Source organism: Populus alba, chromosome 14, assembly GCF_005239225.2.
Source record: "Populus alba chromosome 14, ASM523922v2, whole genome shotgun sequence".
Classification (NCBI taxonomy): Eukaryota; Viridiplantae; Streptophyta; class Magnoliopsida; order Malpighiales; family Salicaceae; genus Populus; species Populus alba.
Genome location: NC_133297.1, coordinates 8513602 through 8535150, shown reverse-complemented (window position 1 = coordinate 8535150; position 21549 = coordinate 8513602). Strand labels below are relative to the sequence as shown.

The following is a 21549-nucleotide window of genomic DNA, read 5'->3' as shown; positions in this document are numbered from 1 at the left end:
ATAAAAACTGCAAAAGCTATCTTACCTTTACTGTACAAATGGCTCCCATTGGTATTTGGGCCTGAATTTGCCATGCTCAACACAGCAGGTCCAACATGCTTCACTGCAAATGATGGCTTCAGAGTTTTAGCAACCTGCAAGTCATTTCCTACCAAGACCCCAGTCAAATCACCCATGGTATAGAATAAAAGACAAAAAAGGATTGGGGTGTTTGTGTGATGCTCCGAATTATTGAAGTTTACAATATACTTATTCAAGCTCTTGCAAATACTCACAGGCAAAGCTCTCATCTTCAAAGCTAAAATATGACAGAATTACTTATTTGTTTGTGTTGGTCACACAATCATTTGAAAGTCTTCTCAGACAATAAACAAAGCACCAGCTCGGGGAGACAAGTGAACTGAAAGTGGGGCTAAACCTATTTAATTTTGGGTTATTTTAGATTGAAATGTACCACCTACCTGTAAGGGTAAACAATGCTGAAACTGGGCTGTGTTGTAGTCTTACTTTCTTTTGCCAGTTTTGTGGACTCATTCCATGACTAGTCTCAACATTTGAGAGCAGATTGATGCTACAGAAGCAAGGAAAAAGAAAGGCCATCTTCTACATTGGGCATTGGTAATCATATCTCAATTTTCTGTATCACTACTTAACATAGATAGACAAGAAATCCATTGAGATATGATGCCTGAGAACGAAACTTAGCTGTCCATTGTTCTAAAGACTTTTTAAGTGTATCATTACTGAATACCAAAGCAAAGGGATTGATTAAGTAGCTACACTTGCGATTGGGTTGACGCACATCATTCTTTGATTCTTCATAGAAGATGATTTAGAAAGCTGAATGACAGGAAAATCCGATGCATAGTGAGATCTTGAAGCCAAGGCAGTTCAAAGGAGGACTTTGAGAGTAACCAGTCCAGGCATTTCTGATGGTTGATATCTTATGTGGCCTGCTTGCATTCAAAACGACATGGTCATAACCACTCTGCCTGTAAATAATGAATCAGATGAAAGAAAACAAGTCACATATTAAGGGTATGAGCCGGAATAGGTAAGAAATAGTATATTTTTGAACATTTTTTGAGCAAGTCTACTGACAAACAAATCACTGGCCAAGGCATCAAAGTGTGATGTCATTAAACAGGAAATTTGCTTGCTGCGACAGAGTAAATGTGATCAACACACGTCTTGAGATCTCACTATTTCATCATCTCACTCCCCTACTGATAATAACCGATTAGTAATTAGTTGTTAGAATCAAGTCTCTAGTAACCCCACTTTTCTTTTTCACAGCTGTGAAGGTTGCATAAAGGGCACAGCGGTGCAAAAAATGATGAAATGGCAGATGAGCTGGCCTTATTTGAATGATTAATACTCCATTTTATACATTTTCAAGTTTTTGTTATTCGAAATACAATGATAGATTACAAGAACTCTCCAAAATGAACTGAAATACAAAGAAAAGCATATCGAAAGCTGACGACGCAGGAAAAAAATTTGAAGGTCATGCTTAAGTGATTCCATGGAATGCCTCACAAGCAGCTAAGAATTCGGCAACTCAAAGGGCGAGCTGTCCCCAATACAATAAGTATGGCCTACAAGTCAAGAAAGTATCTGGATAATATAATACTTGTTCAATTCATTAATAGCCTTCCAACTTCGGAACAATATACTGTGAGACTAATAAAAGCAGTCGCAGGAAATAAATGCACAATAATTCTAGCCAAATAATCTATTGAAGCAGGGTTGTGCAGAGTTGACTACTGGAAAAAAAAAAACAAAAAACAAAAACGGCTAGAAGACAACGCAGAAGACGGGATTCGATAGATGGTGAACTGCATGTTAAGTCTAACTGTCAAAATCACATTGAAGCTCCAACTGTCAAAATCACGTTGGAATATTACAAAGAGGCATGGGAACCCATATCTCTGTAATTCTCTATATATTTAGTGCGTAAATTAGCAAGCCCAAAATCACAGACATCACAAAACGAAGAAACCAGCAACAGCAAAAACAAGAACTGGGTTCTTGAAGGTTTTCCCAATCCAATTAGCAACCATGGCAGCAGCGGATACAACAATGCCCCAAGGTCAGGGTATGTCATGTCATTATTCTCGCCTGTGCGTATTTTCTGTGTTTATGTTGTTGTTTCAAGGTGTTAAACTTGAGAGAGACTGTGATTATACTGTGGAGTGAGACTGCCCTGAAAAACAAGGTGAGTACTGTGTACCATTTGCATTGAGGATGTAGATGCCATTTCCTTTGCAGGCTAAAGAGTAGAGGAGAGCAGTTTTTTTTCTTTTTGGCTGTGTCTGTGCTTCGAAGCAGAGGAAAGACAACTTTTTTAGCGCAAGCCGCAAGGCTGGTTGAGGCAGTATTGAACTTGGAGAGGACAACGAAAAACAAAAATGTTAGGCAGGTACCACCTCGTTTTAGGGGTAAATTTTGAAAAAAAAAAATATTTAAAAATATTTTTTAAAATATATTTTCAAATTATTTTGATATATTGATAAAAATAAATTTTTAAAAAAATAAAAAAATATTTTAATATATTTTTAAGTAAAAAATATTTAAAACTATAATAATTATTATTATTTTAAAAATATACAATGTCCGTCACAAGTTTTAGCATCTAACTCATTATTGATTGGGCTGGGTATGCAGCAACCCGGCCTTGGGAATTTAACTATCTAATTCAAAATGAATGTGCATAACTTTAGCATATTTTAAAAATAATAATAATTTAACTTCTTGTTATTTTTGCTACAATTTGTAAAAGAAAAAATTACACTTGAAATTTTAGACTGGAGCAAGCCTTATCGTGATTCTTGAGACCATGGAGTGTAAGGCCCATGTGTATTGTAGAGATCCAGCTGAGCTACTTTTATGGGGCTCACCAAATCCAAAATCTCACACGCAGCGCAGGCAGGAGGCTGGCTGCAGCCTGCAAACAAGAAATGCGGGGTTGTTGTCGGAAGTGAGAGAAATAATGCGCGCCTTTGCAGTCCCAATAGACTATTACTACTGCCGCTACTCCTCTTATCCTTGTCTCTTGCTCCCACCGTCTTTCACGAACACCAAGCTCTCTTCTTTCCCTCCTAAATTCGCTAGCCTTAGCTCACAAGCAACGCACCGCCTTCCATCCCAATTCAGACCCACCAGGCTTCGTTGTTCAAATTCCGGGTCGTCCACATTTCTGGACGGGGATGATGATGATGGGTATTGTTCTTATGCAGGTGAGGAGGAGTCGGGAGATAGTGTAAGAGAGGATGGTGTTTTTATAGAGATAAAGAAGCTTCAAAAGAATTCGAGGAGAATTCGGTCCAAGATTTCCATAAATGCTAGCCTTGACACTGTGTGGAAGATTTTAACTGATTATGAGAAGTTGGCTGATTTCATTCCTGGTCTTGCCGTCAGCAAATTGATTGACAAGAAAGACAAATTCGCTCGTCTTTATCAGGTAAATTCAATTCATTCTTTCTTAATTTTCAGTTTCTCTATAAAACTGGAAGTAGATACTTTTTTATTATTTTATTATACATCAGGATATATCTTAACAGCTTGCAGTTTCAAAAATGTAATCTGAACTGCAAGTTTATAATATATTTGTGGGTTTTGTTGAAGAGTTTTTATTTCGTAATCGAGTATAGTTTTGGAATGAATATGTAGAGGCTGTAGAGCTACAATAAATACATTCTTGAAAAGGATATTCTTGCCTGATGTAGTTTTACATTCTACTCGTTGGAGTATTTTATATTGAATTATTGATGATTGTAAAAAAGAAATGAAGGGAGTGGTGTGCGTACAAGTGACGGAATGGAGATAAGAGAGAGTTGAGGGGGGAGGAGCAAGAAAAATAACTTAGGGAGCCTAAACTTTGAAGCAGAGGCGGTTTACAGGAGATTAGACGGTTTAGTAACTGGGAACTTTTAGTAGATCTGTAATTAGCCAGAAGGCGAAGCTGTTTAGTTGTTGGCTTGTGATGAGAAAATTTAGAAAGAGTCTTATGTTCTAGAAAAAGCCGAAATGGAGTTTTGAAGTGTTTTTTTAGTGGAAATGAGGTGCCTTCTTCCATTAGGGAAGTCTTGAGTTTGAGAAATAATGCGTTGATAGGGTGAAATGTGTCATGGAAAACACATGATTGAAGTTTGGGCCTTAAGTAAGATCAAATAGGGTTTGAGCCTTCTTGACGAGTCATGATTTGAATTCCTCTGAGTCAATTCTCCCCAAGACACCAATAGACTGATATAGGATCTTTCCATAAATATCTCAGCATTTATCGTCTGACGCTTGTAATAAAAACATTGATTGACATGTAGATATTTGATTAGTTGATGTTTTTTCTTCAAGTTACTAAAAACCTTGATTAACTTGTGATTTATCATAAACATAGGTGAGCATTGTGCCCTTCTGTTTCTCTCTCTCCACGCACATGCACACAATTGCACGAGAATGCACACACACGCAGGTGCACAGCAACACACAAACACACATGTGCTGCCTTTCTCTGTATTTTTATTCGACTGAAATCTAAATTTGCATCATAGGTCATTGATAGAGTTTTTTCTACGACTTGAATTGAAAACCCCATTCTTAAATAAATTATGGTCACAAGTTTAGCTGAAACATTTTTTCTTGACCTTGTTATATCATTCTATTCATATTAACAGATTGGACAGCAAAACTTGGCATTTGGCCTAAAATTTAATGCAAAAGCAATTTTGGATTGTTATGAGAGAGATCTTCAGACTCTTGCTTCTGGGGAAAAGCGTGATATTGAATTTAAGATGACAGAAGGTGACTTTCAGTTTTTTGAAGGAAAGTGGTCGATTGAACAGGTACGAATTAGTTGTTTCTTGGTTGTTCAGCATCTCCGTATTCACTGGCTATGACTTTGTATATTTGAGACTTCAATCAAGCTCTTTAGACCTTAACAGAAAGTCTATCCAAGTTAGCACAGTTTTTTCTACGAGTGCAAACTTCATATTTTCATCATTAAGCATGATATAGGATCTGGTTTCTTGCTTACTCTGGAAAGGTTACAGCTGACAAGGCCAGCACCTGAAAGATTTACGTTGTTCTTGTGTTCAAGAAATTTAGAATAGTACTTGATGTTATGAAAGTTCCTGGATGGTGTGAAATAATGGTAGTAACAAAGGTATCCTATAGTAAGCAGCTTGGGGAATTGAGTTTATCAGAACTCCAACCTATAGAGACTTTCCCAAAACGATTGAACCAAGAATCTGGTAACATGTTGAATCAATTTTTTTACTGGCTTATGATAGCATGTTGAGATGCTATGTACAAACTCCTGAGCAGTGAGCACAGCCATTGCACCAGGTGAAAAATCCACAGCCCAATGGCCAGAGGTTTTGCTTTAAGATTCGGTGTCTGATGAGTATATCTAACTCCACTAGTGACTTATCTCTTTTGGCTATGCAGTTGATGACAACTAGGCATTCCAACCAGTGTATAAAGTTTTGACCGTGATATTGTGTTTTAGATTAAGAGGAAACAATATTTACATCTGCAAGACATCTGATTTACATGAAAGTATATAGATAAAATTTGGCATAAAAATGTTTCATGTCGCTTACAATCCTTTTAGATGCTGAACTCAATAGAAAATGCTTTCAATTCCTTAATTATTAAGAATCAGCAATTTTTCCTTCTTTTCCATCCAGCCTCATGGAGGCTATATCATCTGTCTAATCTTCAAAAGTTTGAGTTTATTCTATCATTGTTTGTACATTGTTATTGACCCTCCTGGCACACTGGCAAGCCATTTAGTTTCCGTTTCTGTGTTTGACCCAATAGTTGACTGCCATGTAAATGATATGTACAATGAATGAGTTTTTCGAGGAATTATTCGGTTTATCAAAAACTGTACTCCTCACAAAAACATGGGACCTGTGAATTATTTTCATAGTGGGTCTCGTGTTTTTGTGAGAGGACGGAGTACAACTATTGGCATACCGGATAATTTCTTTCGTTTTATGACTTTCAGCGGTAACTCTGTAGAGAATCTCTTGTTTTCTACTTTTCATTGCAAAAGCATATGATTCAAGTATGATGGTTCATGCAGCTTGCTAAACCCAAAACTGAAGATTCCGCTGGTCAAGAGTATGAGACAACTCTTTCATATTTGGTGGATGTAAAGCCTAAGATGTGGTTGCCTGTTAACCTAATTGAAGGTAGAATCTGCACGGAGATAAAATCAAATCTCACATGCATCCGAGAAGAAGCACAGAAAGTGATTGATGATGCTCAGCATGATCAATAGTGTTATTGGCACAACCAAATAATATCTGCCCAAGAGGGCCGTATATTTTGTCAACGATTTTGTATGGTGAATCGTTTTAGGACAAATAATAATCTTTTTTAGTGTACATTTGGCTCGAATGTCCACTTGTGCCTTCCAAAGAAAAGGAGAACGAAGGAAAATATAGGAGGAATTACATTCCTGATTCATTCTTCTTTTCAAATGTCGAATATATAAAATCTACATGTAGAGTTGTAGCACAGGCAGGATCTCCATGATCCGAAACCACGATTATTTGTCTGATGACTCATCCCATTGGTTTGTCAAGCAGTGATTGCATTTGCAGATATCTTCCCAGGAAGTTTGATTCGTATTATCTGGATCTTGCTCGCCAAGAAATCAGATCATATGTGTTCAGTTTGGCAATAATGAGAAAAACTCGACTCTGTATTCTTCAGCTCTGCCAGGTGCATCAGCCTGTGGATATCCCAAACGCTCAAATTCTTAATCTAGCATCCCTTTAAACCGAAAAGAAAACTCCTTTGGGGAAACATTAAAGTGAATCTAGGGCTACAACTTTATCAAAAGTGTGTCTCACAGGCCGCAATCTATGGTGAATGAGCTGTTAAGTGCAAGGGAAAAAGGTAGGATAGAAATTAAAATGTCCCCGTGATTGGTCACAAATGGAGTAATAATTGATCACCAAGAGGAGAATATTTGAGTTTAACTCGACCAAGGAGACAAATCTACTCTAGTGATATGGGACCATAAGGTTTGACCCATCTGGATGCAAGTGATATTCCTACAACACCTGTTCTTGTTCAGCTGCATTTACACCCTGTCTCTCGGACCTTCAGCTGAAATTAATCCAAATGGGAGCAGCAGCACTGGCATCCTTGAGTTTGAGTTGGCAAGAAAGTTGGATTGTTAGGAATGGCTTAGATGCAGAATTGTGCCTTCAATCCCTTTCTATACCCACCGACATTGCAGCACATGACTTGTTAATCTCAAGCACCATGCCGCAACCTTAAACTATCACTGGTTTGGTAGGTTTGACTTCATTGTTTTCATGTTCTGGCTCGTCAATTTCAAATTCATCTGGCTGAGTTAAATGGGACTGAGTTGAATCAGGGACTTTGATTGATTTTCACATCCATCCAGGGTATAGTTCTTACGACACACTTAGTGAACATTAAATCAATGAAATGTAGTTACAGATTTTGTGGTAGGAGCCAGAATAATTCATTTAAAATGAAACTCAAATATGAATCACCACTTCCACGAGCTCATTCTTTTTCTAAAGCTGCTAACTAGGACTGCCACACCTGCATTTGACTTGTGTGTGATTCTTAAATAGTTCTGGGCTAATTCATCATTCACGGCTGCTCATGAGATGCCATAAACGGAGGGGCTGCTCCGGTACTCTATACAGCGACAGGAGGAGCTCAGGGCACTCAAATATCAGGTAGACCTAGCACCTGTGCATGCGACTTCACACAAAAAAAAAAATGTTGGGCTTTCTATTGTCTACTGTGAAATTGTACCCGTGAGCCGAGAGTTCCTGAGTTATTACTTGTGAAGGAAAAGAAAAGTATATTGTGTGCATATCTGAGTTCACTTCATGTCTTAAAAAATGGTACCTGTTTGGTGAGGCCGGTTATACCTATATACCTAGTTTAGAATTTTTTTTTCTTGGAGGAGAAAATCATGTCATAGGCTAATCAAGGCGGTGGCTGGTTGGTACAAGCTTGGATTTGTGCTTGGTGCATGATTGGAGAAGTGAGGGTGCCTCGAGGTATGCTTTTTATTGACCTTTCATGTGGCTAGGAACAGTGCTAGAAAATAAAATTAAGAGGGGTAAAGATTTCAATTATTTTACTATTTAAATTAAAATTATAAATATTATTAAAAAAACAGCTGAAAAAATAATTTTTTTAAGGGGTCGACCTAGTCAGCTCCCTTATCTCCGCCACTACATGCAGCTATAATTAAATATAACAGAAAAAAATTATTAATGATATAATATGTTCCGTGTTCTTCAATAATCTTGTGTGTACAAGACATAAAAAATGCATGTTATAAGTAAAATTATCAAATAATAATTCATAAAGTTAAATATAAAGAAGTGTGTTATATAGCTCAAAAAAAGAAAAATATAAGAGAGGAAAGTGAGTTAGTCGCTGGCTGAGCAACTCGAGCGACTCGGGAGGCTGGTTCGCTCAAATAGAGGATGTCATTGGGCACAAAATTATTATTTTTTTAACTCTTAGCGGATAATTATTAAAGATTACATGCAACTCTTTGAGTGAAAATGAGTTTTCTTTGATCGATGAGTTTTCAAACATGTAGACAACTCTGCGGAAAATTGTTAAAGATCACAGGCAATTTTTAATATCTAGAAGTTTAAGTTTTTAATTTGATCTCAAAAAAGTGAAATCTCTTTCTTCCAAAATGATTTATTTATGGTGTCTTTGTGCTGTAAATATACATATATATATATATATATATATATATATATATATAATATATATATATATATATATATTTTACATAGAAGTCACAGAAGATTCAATCCAATCAATCTTGTTAATGCAACGACTTATCTTATTAAAAAAATTATTTAGTAAATCATTTTATTGTAAAAATTTAAAATTATGAGGTTTGTTTTTTTTATGATTTTATGTTCAAGTCATGTAATTGCTAATATAATAGTTATTAAAAGTTTATCTGGTCGTTAATTTTAGATCCCGTGATATTAGTCAAGGTACATAAAAATTAGTCTGGACATCATGTTAAAAAAAATAAACCAATTTATATTTATTAAAAACTAAATAATTGTTTGTCGAGAAACATGCTTCAGCAAAACACATGTTTTTGTTCACAAGTTGCTTTTCAAAAACAGTACTTGAAAAGTCACGTGGTCGAAAAAAACATATATCTTCTTATTTGAAAAACAAAACCCTAGAATGACTTTAAAATCTCTAAAAAAACAAAAACCCACGATTTAAATATTATATAAATATAGACGCAGCAGTGTCCACTGTGTGGGTTGCAAATTTACCATTTTCACTGCAGCATCATTTAAAAAGAAAGAAAGAAAGAAAAAGCAACATCGAACAACATTATGATTCTTTATTACTCTTTTACGTGCCTGATGCTTCCGAGCCATTATCATTTGACAGGATCAGTTGGCATGTGTGGTTGGAAAGCTTTGTTTTAATTTATCTATTTATTTATTATATTTTAATTTTGGTGGGTAGGGACTTCTTGGATCGAGCAAATACGATAAAGGAGAACATAATGGGTTTAAACATAATCGCAATTAATCATGATCTCTAAGCACGTAATTGTCAAAACCTATGACCGTTTGGTAAGTGATAGTCAACCGAGACACCACAAGTGGATTTGGAGAAATTAAGAGAGTTGATTTGCTGTATTTGAATTATTATTTTTTAATTTTATCTTCTAGAATTTAATTTAATTTTATTTTTATATGGTTTTTATTTTTATAATAATTATTTTTTTTTATTTTTTTTAATTGAAATTTTTTATTTATCAGATGTCCTCGTTTTTTTTACTGTTATTTATTTTATTTAAAATAATTTATAAAATTATATTTTTTTAATTTTATTTTCATTTAACTTTTTAATTTGTAAAATTTATTCCTTGTTATTTTAATAAATTTTTTTAAAAATAATTATAAATTATTTTTCATGATATAACCAAATATTTCAACTTATTTTTTATGATATTATCAAATATCAAAAAATACTTTTTAAAAATATACTTTTTAAAAAATTATTTTTTAGAAAAAATTCTTTCTATCAAACAACGGGACTAAAAGTCTAAATTACTTGAAACGTCCACTTTTATGTGATTATCATCAACGCGCGTCTCGTCCCCCCCTGTTCTGCCTGGTGTTAAGACTAAAGGTTTTTTATATTGCAAGAGAGAAGAGGAAGTGTCTTGTTCTAGCGTGGGTGGTTTGGAACTTGGAAGGATGTGAAGAATCAAATGAGAGCAGATGGGCTTTTTTTTTATTATTTTTTTTCTATTTTCTTTCTTCTTAATGGAGGTTCCTGACTAGGGTTTTTGTTTTCATTAGGAGATTTTGTTGGCTTAACTCGTGGGTGAGATCCCCCAAAACAATATATATAATTATATAATTATGAAGGTGGGTTAGACTTTGATTAGAGATGCCCACTTCAACCCTTCGTCTTCTTCTTCTTCTTCTTCTGTTTTTTTTAATAAGAAATGTCATTGTTTATTGACGGATTTCATCACTATTCTTGCGTGCACACATCTTAAAAACACACAAAAGGAGAGAAAGACGAATAATTAAATCTTGATGGTCGTGTATATATATAAAAAAAGAAAAAAGAAAAAAAGGAGTGATTAATTAGAGCATTGAAACGAGAACAACCGAGAGTAGAAGGTAGCCTCTCTTTTTCTACCGTCTGGTGGATTTGGTTAAGTCAACAATATGGGGTGGGTGTACGTGGAATTCCTAGGGAGTGGAGTTGGCATCCTTTGCATGCTACTAGTAAGCCACTGACTACACAATCATATATATATATATATATATATATATATATATATATGAAAAATACTATTGGAAGTTGTTTTTTTTTTTAAAAAAATAAAAATAAAAATCCAAGTCAATAAAATTATTCAAAGGAAGCAGGTCATATTAAAAACCGTTGTAGAGGTAAAAAAAACTTGAATGAACCACTTAAACCTAGGTTAATCTCTAAAATTTACAATTCATGAAATCCTAGATTCTAAATAAAAATGTTCAATTCCTAACTAATTTGATATCATAGAATGAAATAAAAAATAATAATTTTAAAAAATTCATAAAAATCCAAGATAATAAAAATATTCAAAAAGAGCAGGTCATATTAAAAACTGTTATAGCAGTCAAAAGAATAAAAACTAGATTTGCAAGATGAAGAATTAAAGGGGATGAAACTGAAAAATAATTTTAATTTTATAAATTATTCTAGATAAAATAAATAGTAAGCATAAGAATAAAGACCAAATATGGATAAACAACAAATTAAAAGGTTGTTTTGAAATTTTGAAAATGCAACACAAAAATCAAGGAAAAGAGAGAGAGAAAAAAAAAGGTTGTTGACATCAAATTAGAGAAATGTTAGCCATGCACACCGCCTCATGAAGGGAACGCTGAGACGATTCAAATGCTATTGTAAAAAATAGAGTTTAGTTACCGAAAAACTATGCATGTGCCACCCATCTATGGGCGTGTGTAATTTTTTTTTAATAATATTTTATATTTAATTAAATATAAAAATATTTACAAGTTAATTTAATATTAACCAAAAAACCATAATGAAAAGATAAAATATTGTTTTCCTTTTAATGTTTAATTCAAATGTTTTAATATTGAAAGGCAAATTCACCATTATATCATTGCAATGAATTTTATTATGCTGTGAGCAGTGCCGGGGGGGGGGGTTGGTGACGTAGGGATAAGAGCAAAATCAAATTAGCCTCTTTGGAAAGGTATGAAGATTTAACTTGCAATTATCTTGGAGGTAATGCAGTAGTACAAACTTTAAATTAAAAAAATTTGATTTTTTTGTAATTTTAGATTTGAGTACTGTGATTGTTAATATAATGACCACTGAAAATTTATATAATTATTAATTTTAAAGTTCATAAAATTATTTAAAATACGTACAAACTGATTTGGACACCTACATTAATAATAATAAAAAAAAATATTTCACTTGCTATTAGTAAGAGATGAAAATCCACGCTATCAATTTGCTGCTGGAAATCCAAACCAGAAGCAAATTGCTAAACATTGAAAGAATCTTTCAACGATGGAAATTCATCCGTCGAGTGTAAGTGTAGCTTTCTATCGCTTGCAAGCACTTAGCCCACAAATGACAAATTTGTTTAGTCAACACTTGGCAGTGAATTAATTGAACAAAATCGTATATTTATTGGAAGATCGATCAATCTCCTTGTGGTTCCTGTCTCCGTAACAAATCCCAACGATAGCTGTTCACTTGAAAATTCCTTTGAAAGCTGTTTGTTTGTGCCTTTGTGGGGCAATAACTTTTATTTAAAAATAAAATAAAATTGCAGAGACAAACCTTCATCTTATTTTAAATGGATAAATTCGAGGACCAAGTTGACTTTTTCATTTGTTTTAATTAAATCTGAAAGAATCAAATAAATGGTCTTAAAAAGGAGTGCGTGTTATCAATGATATTGATTAAAATCTTACCCAAAATCTGTGAAAATCATTAAGAACCCTGCACATGCAATGCTGATTCAAAAAGAAAAAAAATGTCATTTAAAACTAGATTGGCATTGTATTTAGTCCAGAAAAAGGGATTAGTACCTGTTTGGGATTGTATTATTGATTATTTTTTAAAGTATTTTTTTACATAAAAATATATTAAAATAATTATTTTTAAAATTAGCTTATCAAAATAATTTAAAAACATCAAAAAAATATTAATTTACAGTAAAAAAATATTAATTTTTTAAAAAATATTTTTAAAATACAAAGAAAAACAGGATCTAAATAACACTGAAATACAACAATACCATAATATATTTGTTCTAAATTCTAATATCTTCTGTAGGTTACAATCTCTATTCTTTAGTGCTTCCATGAAGGTATCTCCCACAAATATCTTATCATCTGACCTAAAAAAATCATCAGTTTTAATTATAATATAATTTTAAGGTCAAAATTTAAAATGATGTCTCCACTTACTCATTCATCATCTTTTTTTTTTTTTTGAGTACAATAACAATGGAGGCAATATTTGAGATTATAGTACCAATTGTTTTTAAAGTATTTTCTAGTTAAAAATAAATTAAAATAATATTTTTTTAATTTTTATAACTCCCTCAAAACAATACAGAATTATAAAAAAAAGTTAATCTAAAACAAAAAAAACAAAAAATATTAAAAAGCATTTTTTGGATGAAAAAAACAAACTCTCTCGCACAGTGCCAATATATTGACTTTAACAGTCACAGTACACCACCGATCACTTGCCACGAGAACCTATTTAGAAAAAAAAACATACTTACAAATTGCAAAAGAAAAACCAATCCAATGGTAGTACGACAACAGGAACAGGCTCAAGTCTCGACTTTTCAACTCAGCTAAATTTTTTTTTTTATTATTATTTTTATTAAACCCTCCCAAACCATTTGAAAACCCCAAGAAAGAGAGAGACCCCCTCCTTGATGAACTCAATGCTTTGATTCCTCATCATCACACCGAATCCCAAATTTTTTACTTTCATTTTTAATCAACACTCACTCACTAATAAACAAACAAATACCCTCATTTCCTCCCTAGCTGCTTCTCCACAATCTCCATCCTTGAACTCTAAAACTTCCCTCTTCTTTTCTTCTCTCCTTTCTGTTCCGGGCTACTTTTGAACAGTTGATTTTTTTTTTTTTGCTATTGTATATCAATAGTTTGCGTGATTGAATCATGAGGGATAAATTCAATCTGGGTTTTTGTTTTTTCAGCTGGGGACCTTTTCAGATTCCATTAATTACAAGAAAAGAGGAAAATCTAGTCTAGTGTTTCATGGGTTTTGTATCTCATGTGCTCCATTTACTGTCTCTTTTAAGACATCTCTCTTAGATCTGTTTGCTGCCGTATTTGATCCCCTGCTTTACTCACGCTCTACCTCTCCCTTCCAAGGTTAGATCATCACATTTCACGCTTCGTATCTATTAATTTATATAGTTTTCTTGACGTTGTAATCCAGTTCGCCGTTATACTAGCTATAGTTTAAATATTTATAGTTCTTCAGACATAAGGGTTTCGGGTTTTTATTGCTTTTGGAGTATGATAATTTGATGATGTGCAGATACTTGAAAAGTTATAAGGTGGTTGGTAGGTTTCATGGGTTTTTGGGATTTTGTTTGAGTTTCTTTATGTTGTATGTGCTTAAGGTGCGAAGTGAGATAAGCCCTCCATGTAAGAGGTCTTGTAAGCCTTTTTTGTGAGGTCTGTATTGCAAAATGGGTAACGGCACTTCTCGTGTCGTGGGTTGTTTTGCTTTTAATGGCAAGAATGGTGTTGATTTAGAGTTTTTAGAGCCATTGGATGAAGGGTTAGGCCATTCATTTTGCTACGTTAGGCCACCTATTTTTGACTCCCCTGCCATTACCCCCTCAAACTCTGAGAGGTTTACAGTTGATTCCAGTACTCTAGATTCTGAAACGTTAAGTGGTTCTTTTAGACATGATATCATAGATGATCCCTCGGGTTTGCATAGACAAAACAAGACTTTCCCTGAAACTACATTTAAAACAATATCTGGGGCATCAGTTAGTGCCAATGTTTCAACTGCTAGGAGTAACCAGAGTGCATTGTTTGCTAGTGAAATGCAAGAGCCAGCTGCTTCATTCGAGAGCACCTCATCTTTTTCTGCAATTCCTCTGCAGCCAGTGCCTCGTGGCTCTGGACCTTTGAATGGCTTTATGTCCGGTCCTCTTGAGAGAGGATTTGCTTCAGGTCCTTTAGATAAGGGTGGTGGTTTTATGTCTGGACCTATCGAGAAGGGGGTAATGTCAGGTCCTCTTGATGTCACTGACAAATCCAACTTCTCCGCTCCACTTGCACGTGGTCGTCGAAGACCCCGCTTTCAGCGTTTAGTGAGGAGTGTGAGTGGACCTATGAAAAACACTCTATCACGAACATTATCAAGACATTTGATGGGTTCAGGTTGGATGCAGAGGTTTTTTTTGCAACCAGTAACCCAATTGGCCTGGCAGGTTAGGGAGCCAAAGTTTCGGCCAGAAGCCTCAAGGAACTGTCTTGAAGGAGGGCCATCAGAGAGCGAGTATGTGGACATTTGCAACTTACAATGGGCTCATGGCAAGGCTGGGGAAGACAGGGTTCATGTCGTTCTTTGTGACGAGCAGGGATGGCTTTTTATTGGGATATATGATGGCTTTAGTGGTCCAGATGCACCAGATTTTCTGATGAGCCATCTTCATAGAGCTATTGACAGGGAGTTAGAAGGACTGCTGTGGGATTATGAAGATAAACCTTCCAATGATCCAATAAAACCTAAACTGTCCAAGAGTGGAATTGCTGAGGCAGGTTCAGAGTGCAGCAAGCAAGAGCAGCCTAACTCGAGTCAAACAACCTCTTGCAGCTTAAACAACTTGTGTAGTCCTGGAGATGTTGGGGGCCAATCTTCTAATTGTGAGATTGTGGATGAAATTGATGTTAGGGGCTGTCAACAGCAATCATCTAATTGTGAAAAGCCTAGCAGCTTGGGCCCTGCTTCTGCCTCTATTCCAACTGCCAACTTGACTGGCAAAGGAAGGAAAAGCGTTCGGCTTTACGAGCTGCTGCAGATGGAATCATGTGGTGGTTCAGGTTCTGCATCATTCTCATTGGTTAAAAGCCAAAGAAGCAGATCGTGGAATTGTCAACCAAGCTCAGATGCTTTGGATTTTGATCAAACTTTGCGAAAAGAACCGTCGAGGTCCTCCTCATTGGATAACTGCAAAGGAGAAGGTTTTAGTCATCGAGGTGAAGATCCCACGACATCTGGAGAAGATGGAGGGATTGGCCTTCAATCTGGTAATCAGGGAGGTGGAACTGATCTTTCTGTTTCTGTTCAAAGACAGGGTACAAGAAAGTTTGTTATCAGCTCAAAGATCCGAAAAATGTATCGGAAGCAGAAGTCCTTGCGTAAGAAACTCTTTCCTTGGAGTTATGATTGGCACAGAGAGGAGATTTGTGCTGATGAGAGAGTGGTGGAACCCTCTGGACCTATTAGGAGATGGAAAACAGGAATTGTTGACCACGATGCAGTTTTGAGAGCAATGGCTCGGGGACTTCAACACACTGAAGAGCAATATATGGAAATGGTGGAAAAGGACCTTTATAGAAATGCAGAGCTTGCTTTGATGGGATCATGTGCTCTAGTGATGTTAATGAAGGATCAAGATGTGTATGTCATGAACCTTGGGGATAGCCGTGCAATATTAGCACAAGAACGACCCAATGATCGTCATCCTAATCCAACTTTGGCGAAGGATGACATGAGGTATAAGAATAGATCCCGAGAGTTACTAGTACGTATGGAGCTGGACAGAATCTCAGAGGAGTCTCCAATGCATAATCATAACAGTCAGGTTAATATGATTAACAAGAACAGAGAGATCTCTATTTGCAGATTGAAGATGAGGGCAGTTCAGCTTTCAACTGATCACAGCACGAGTATTGAAGAGGTGTGCTTCTTGAAATTTTCAATATGGCTAATATTGTGAGTGTTCCACAAATGATTATCTGTATGTTAGACTTTTGTATTTTCATTTACTGTACCATCCATGAATTGCATCATGAGTTAGAATAAACCTGAAAATCCTCAGCATGTATTTATTCATTTTGAGTATCAACAGGATAGAATACCCATGGCAACTCCAGTGATTCACCATTTGCTTAAGCATCGGGTCACTTTCTTTTACCAGTTTTGAAAGATGTGAAGCAAAGGTATCGTATTTCCAAGTCCATGCTAGGTGCAGCAATATCTGAATGATTTAAGCTAAAATGTCTACCAACCAGTTGCCTAACTGATTGTTGGTTAATATCATTTCAGGCATAAGCTTCTGGTTTTAAGGATTTTCATAGAGCTATAAACATTAAAACATCCAATGGATCAGTGAAAAGGAGTTTATTGCAACACTTTGATCATGTTATGCTGTAATTGAAAATTGATCTTGAATTCTTGCTTGCTTCAGGAAGTGCTTAGAATAAAGGCAGAACATCCTGATGACAACCAAGCGATTTTAAACGATCGAGTGAAGGGACAATTGAAAGTAACCAGAGCTTTTGGTGCTGGATTTTTGAAGAAGGTCAGTCATTGTGCAGCCTTGACCACTTTTCTCTGTTTGTATCTCTAGGTACTTTGAGCTTTTCAAAAATTTGGAAACACAAATTGCTATTTGTTAACAACTCATCAATTTTGATAATTTATTAACTTCACATGTCTACAAATTTTCACATATACATTTCCATCTACGCGTCATATTTTTATCTTCTCTAAATAGTGGAATGTTGAAGGCAAGCATATTATAGCCGGATCTGTAAATACTTTGGTAAAGGGAAATGCAGAAGCTGAAATATTTCCCTGAATGTCCTACTACATATGTGTGTGTGTCTATATTTGATTTGGCATGTAATGTCTCATGAACCATTATCTTTTCTTTTTTCTAGTGATTGTTAGCTTAGTTTGCATCAAGAAAGCGATAAGACCATTTGGAGTTGATATGTGCAACCTCTATGTGACAACAAAATTATCCACATTTCTCTAATCTTACACACAGCAGAGAATCCCATTCCCACGACCATAATGATCTCTGAGAAATAGTTTAGGATTTTACAAAGAATGATATAAATGCCTGATTTGGCATAATTTGAATGTCATGGATCTCCTTCTTTGCTCTGTCTTTCCCCAATTTAAGTCATCTACTGTATGAGAATAATTGCAATGCATTATATGTTGGGAAAAAAAAGTATGAAAAAAAGAAGAAAAGTGAGCGAGGCTGTAATTTTATTTTGTTTTTTGTTTCTGGAATTGCTTTCTGTTTAGTCATTTATTGAACTACTTAATTTTTTTCTTCTTTTAATCTGGAGCTGAGGTTCTTGGGTTATGTAAGGGTGCTGGAGAAGGACTTCTGGTGAGCTCCGTGAGTTTTTTTTAATCAATTTGAAGTGCGAATAGGATTTAAATGTCACTTCAGCAGGCAGGTTTTTAGAAAGGCGAGAGAGCTGTATGCATTTTTTTTTTGGGGGTGGGGGGGTGAAAAGTTGCAAGGATGGTAAGGAATGCTCTCCATGAATTTAGATTGTTCATGCTATAAGATAGGCATGCTGGTCTGGGCCAGAAGTGAGTTGAATCTTATAATTACAAGGAATTAAGAAGTCAAATCAGGGCACCATAGTGATGCCATGATCAACTCAAGTTGCTGGATGATATCTGGGCTATGGAGGAAGGTTGAAATTAGTATTTACCATCCCACAGCAATGACTTGATGAACTCATTAGTTAGGTTAAATTTGCATGGCGAATTCATTTCTTGCAGGCATCATAGACTTTGCAGGATTATGAAGGGTTGTGGGGAGGGGAGCTTCTTTAATGTTCTATCATGTTGACAATCGAGAAGCTGTGTACTGACATATTGATTGTTGAAACAAGGGAGTACAGGATGGGTGTTGAGATTGGATTTGGAATACTCATGTTTATAAGTTATTTGTAGTTTAGTTTGAAATCTTATTCTTCACCGTAGCATTTCAGTTGAGGGGATGCAAAATATGTTAAGTTTGAAAACTTTGTTGAACACTTAGTTGCATACTTCATTGTGAGTTCTGCTGTTTGTACATTGATAATTATTATTCACACTATTCAGCTAAATTTGAAAATGAGCTTCATAGTTTGCTTGTGCAAATATCTTTCTCATCAAATGAACGCTTTATGTGCAATAATTTACTTCTACTAACAGCTTCCCATGTTTAGCAAATCATGAATTTATGTAAACAGTCAGCATCATTTGCTAATTTTACGCCTTGTCTTATTTGTTTATTAACCTTTTTGGATGCTAGTTGCAGCCATCTTGTAATGAAGCTCTGCTAGAGATTTTTCGGATCGCTTATGTGGGAACTAATCCCTATGTGAGCTGCATTCCTTCTGTAGTTCACCACCGACTCTCCTCAAGCGATCGATTCTTAGTTCTCTCCTCTGATGGGCTTTACCAGTACTTCAGCAATGAAGAGGTGGTTGCTCATGTCACATGGTTCATGGAAAATGTCCCTGAAGGTGATCCTGCACAGTATCTCATTGCAGAACTTCTCTTCCGGGCTGCCAAAAAGAATGGTTAGTTGAATAAACTTCCTGTCTTATTAATTTCATACCGAGAGATGAAATCTCCTGATCTTCTTCTGGGTATTTTTTTTAAAAAAAATGTTTTGATGGGATGGAACCTTCTAGGAAACTTAGGTTTGTAACATTTCTATCTGATTTTCGAACTTGCTCATTTAATCTACCAAGCTGTGGCCCTGTAGTTTTTATTTGCGAAGCTCTGCAAAACAGTACTTGACAGGTTGGTGTAATTCAGTTAAAAAAGGAGAGGATGGAGTCATTGAATATGGCATTCAGCTAAAAATAAAAAACAAATGCATACTGCACCTTAAATTATTAAAGATCTAACCCACTTTGAAAATCTGGCATAAATTCATTGGCTTGGTTGCTAAATCAATTCTCAGGAGTCCGTTCAAATTCTTTATTCAATAACTAAACTGTCACCTGATGTGGTTAATCAAATCACCATACGGTGTCTGGCTGCCATTATTTCAGTTGAAAAGGCAGAATGACCAAGTTTTGTAGAGTTTTCGCCCAAATTTTCAATTACAACTGTCAAGGAAGAGCACACCCAATTAGATCTTTGCCCTCGACATGGGTATTCAAGTGAAATCAAAATCGTTCTTATACCTTTGCTATATACGAGTTTGAATCCAAATCCATACTTCCTCTACCGCAAATTGAAGTCTTCAGCAATTCTCTGATTGTCTTTTATTGGTGGTTGCAGGAATGGATTTTCATGAATTGCTTGATATTCCTCATGGGGACAGACGTAAATATCATGATGATGTCTCTGTTATGGTGGTTTCTCTAGAGGGAGGAGAAATTTGGAGATCCTCTGGATAATTGTTTTCAGTTTACACGTATCGCCTCAACAATGTAAACATTTTCAAGGGGGTGGTAACCGTCTCTGCAATTCAGAATTTAGAAATCAGTGATGACATTCTCAGGAATATAATTTTTTCCTCCTGTCATTTCCTTTCTTCATCCAGTGATGGTTCAAGGAGGGCAAAAAAATCACCAGCCCAAGCTGCTAGAATGTTGCATCAGTTGCCCCTTGAAGTTTCGAGTACATCCATTTATTTTGTATGCCGCCTCCATCATTAAAGTCCTTTTTGTATTTCCTTTCTCCTTGGAATGGTATATAAGATGATTAAAGATTTGTTTCCCGCACTCCTACTCCGACCTCACCTCTTTTATCCTTTCCTGGCGGCCAATATTTTTCATTTCTCCATTCCCACGTTCACCAAATTCTCCCTGAAACGGCTCTTGTATTATCTGATGTATTGAAAGCTAGGCAGAGGAAGCCTGGTTTAAATGAATTACAATTGTTTTGGTCCTCTAGGTTTTCGTTGATAAAATAAGATTCATTCATCTTAAGGAAAGCCCTTTAATTTCTACATCCCACTGCGTTCCGATGGATATACTCCTGCTCCTATTACCTTCACTAGCAGAAACTGGTCTTCGGTTTTTTAACTCCTAGATTCTCCGATGCTGGGGTTTCTCACCATGTCCTTCACCTGCTTGATTGTTTCTAAATTCTAGTTCTTTCTTCTTCTTTTTTGCTTTGAAAAGCATTCATTCACTTTAAAAAAGATCCATTGTCACAGTAATATCACAATCTTAACCATTACTACAGAGGAAGGGTTCTTGCTTGCGGGGTGTCTATAGCGTGAGAGAATGTTTTCAACAGATACTGGCTAGTTTACTCAAATGTGTTTTATATTTTGGTGGCCCATTTGCTATAGGTCCAATTCTGCAGAGACAAATTGGGTAGAAGCCTAATGCCTATTCTTTGGGCACTCCGAACTCCTGAGTTGGACTCTCTTGCTCCCCGATATCCATGTTCTACATTGGTTTTTTCTTTTCTTTTCTCTTCTTCTGTCGGTGGAGGAGCTCGATGGCCCTCTGCCCCTCTCGCAATCCCTGCGGCCTTTATACTTTACGTCGCAACATGAGAGCAAAAAGGCACTGTGAGCTTACTTACCGTGCAGTGTTTCTTTTGTGGTGTATTAAGGAGAATTGAACTTTGACGATATAGACTGGAAATAAGGTAACCGGTGCCTTCTTAGACACTAGATGCCTTTTGTCTGTGAAAATTTAGTATTTTGCAAGGCTTGTGGCCATAGTAATTACTCGAAAGACTTCTCCCACCTACACTTGTATCGCCAGAAGTTGTTGAGGCGAGATGCAAGTTTTTTCTTTAATATCACCTTTTATTTTTTCATAAAGACGGGCATTATTCGAGTTACTTTATGGAAAGCAAGTGACAAGGGGACCTCATGAGCAGAGACGACAGAAAAGAGAGAACCCGAGTTTAAAAGATAGTCCATGCTTCATGGAGTGGACCATCCAACCACTGAAACAGTGCTGGTTAACCAAACCCTTTTTAATTTAT

The 21549-nt window shown here is 35.7% G+C and overlaps 2 protein-coding genes across 7 annotated transcripts; both read left to right on the top strand.

Moving 5' to 3' along the window:
- The first annotated feature begins 2839 nt into the window (after positions 1 to 2839).
- On the top strand, positions 2840 to 6568 carry LOC118041874 (uncharacterized). Its single transcript, XM_035049388.2, has 3 exons — positions 2840 to 3463; positions 4674 to 4841; positions 6089 to 6568. The coding sequence occupies exons 1-3, from the start codon at positions 2840 to 2842 to the stop codon at positions 6284 to 6286; spliced, it is 990 nt and encodes a 329-aa protein (XP_034905279.1). The 3' UTR covers positions 6287 to 6568.
- A 6803-nt stretch (positions 6569 to 13371) lies between these two features.
- On the top strand, positions 13372 to 20329 carry LOC118041146 (protein phosphatase 2C 32). Of its 6 annotated transcripts, XM_073404450.1 has the most exons (5): positions 13375 to 13973; positions 14659 to 16525; positions 17036 to 17149; positions 18896 to 19166; positions 19879 to 20329. In XM_073404450.1, exons 2-5 carry the CDS (start codon positions 14663 to 14665, stop codon positions 19995 to 19997), a joined length of 2367 nt encoding a protein of 788 aa, XP_073260551.1. In that variant the 5' UTR covers positions 13375 to 13973; positions 14659 to 14662; the 3' UTR covers positions 19998 to 20329. The 6 variants fall into 6 exon arrangements, 4 of the variants coding, with proteins under 4 accessions (XP_034904205.1, XP_034904202.1, XP_073260551.1 ...); XM_035048311.2 differs by having other exon boundaries at positions 13374 to 16525; XM_035048312.2 differs by having other exon boundaries at positions 13375 to 16525; positions 18902 to 19166.
- The last annotated feature ends 1220 nt before the right edge of the window (positions 20330 to 21549 follow it).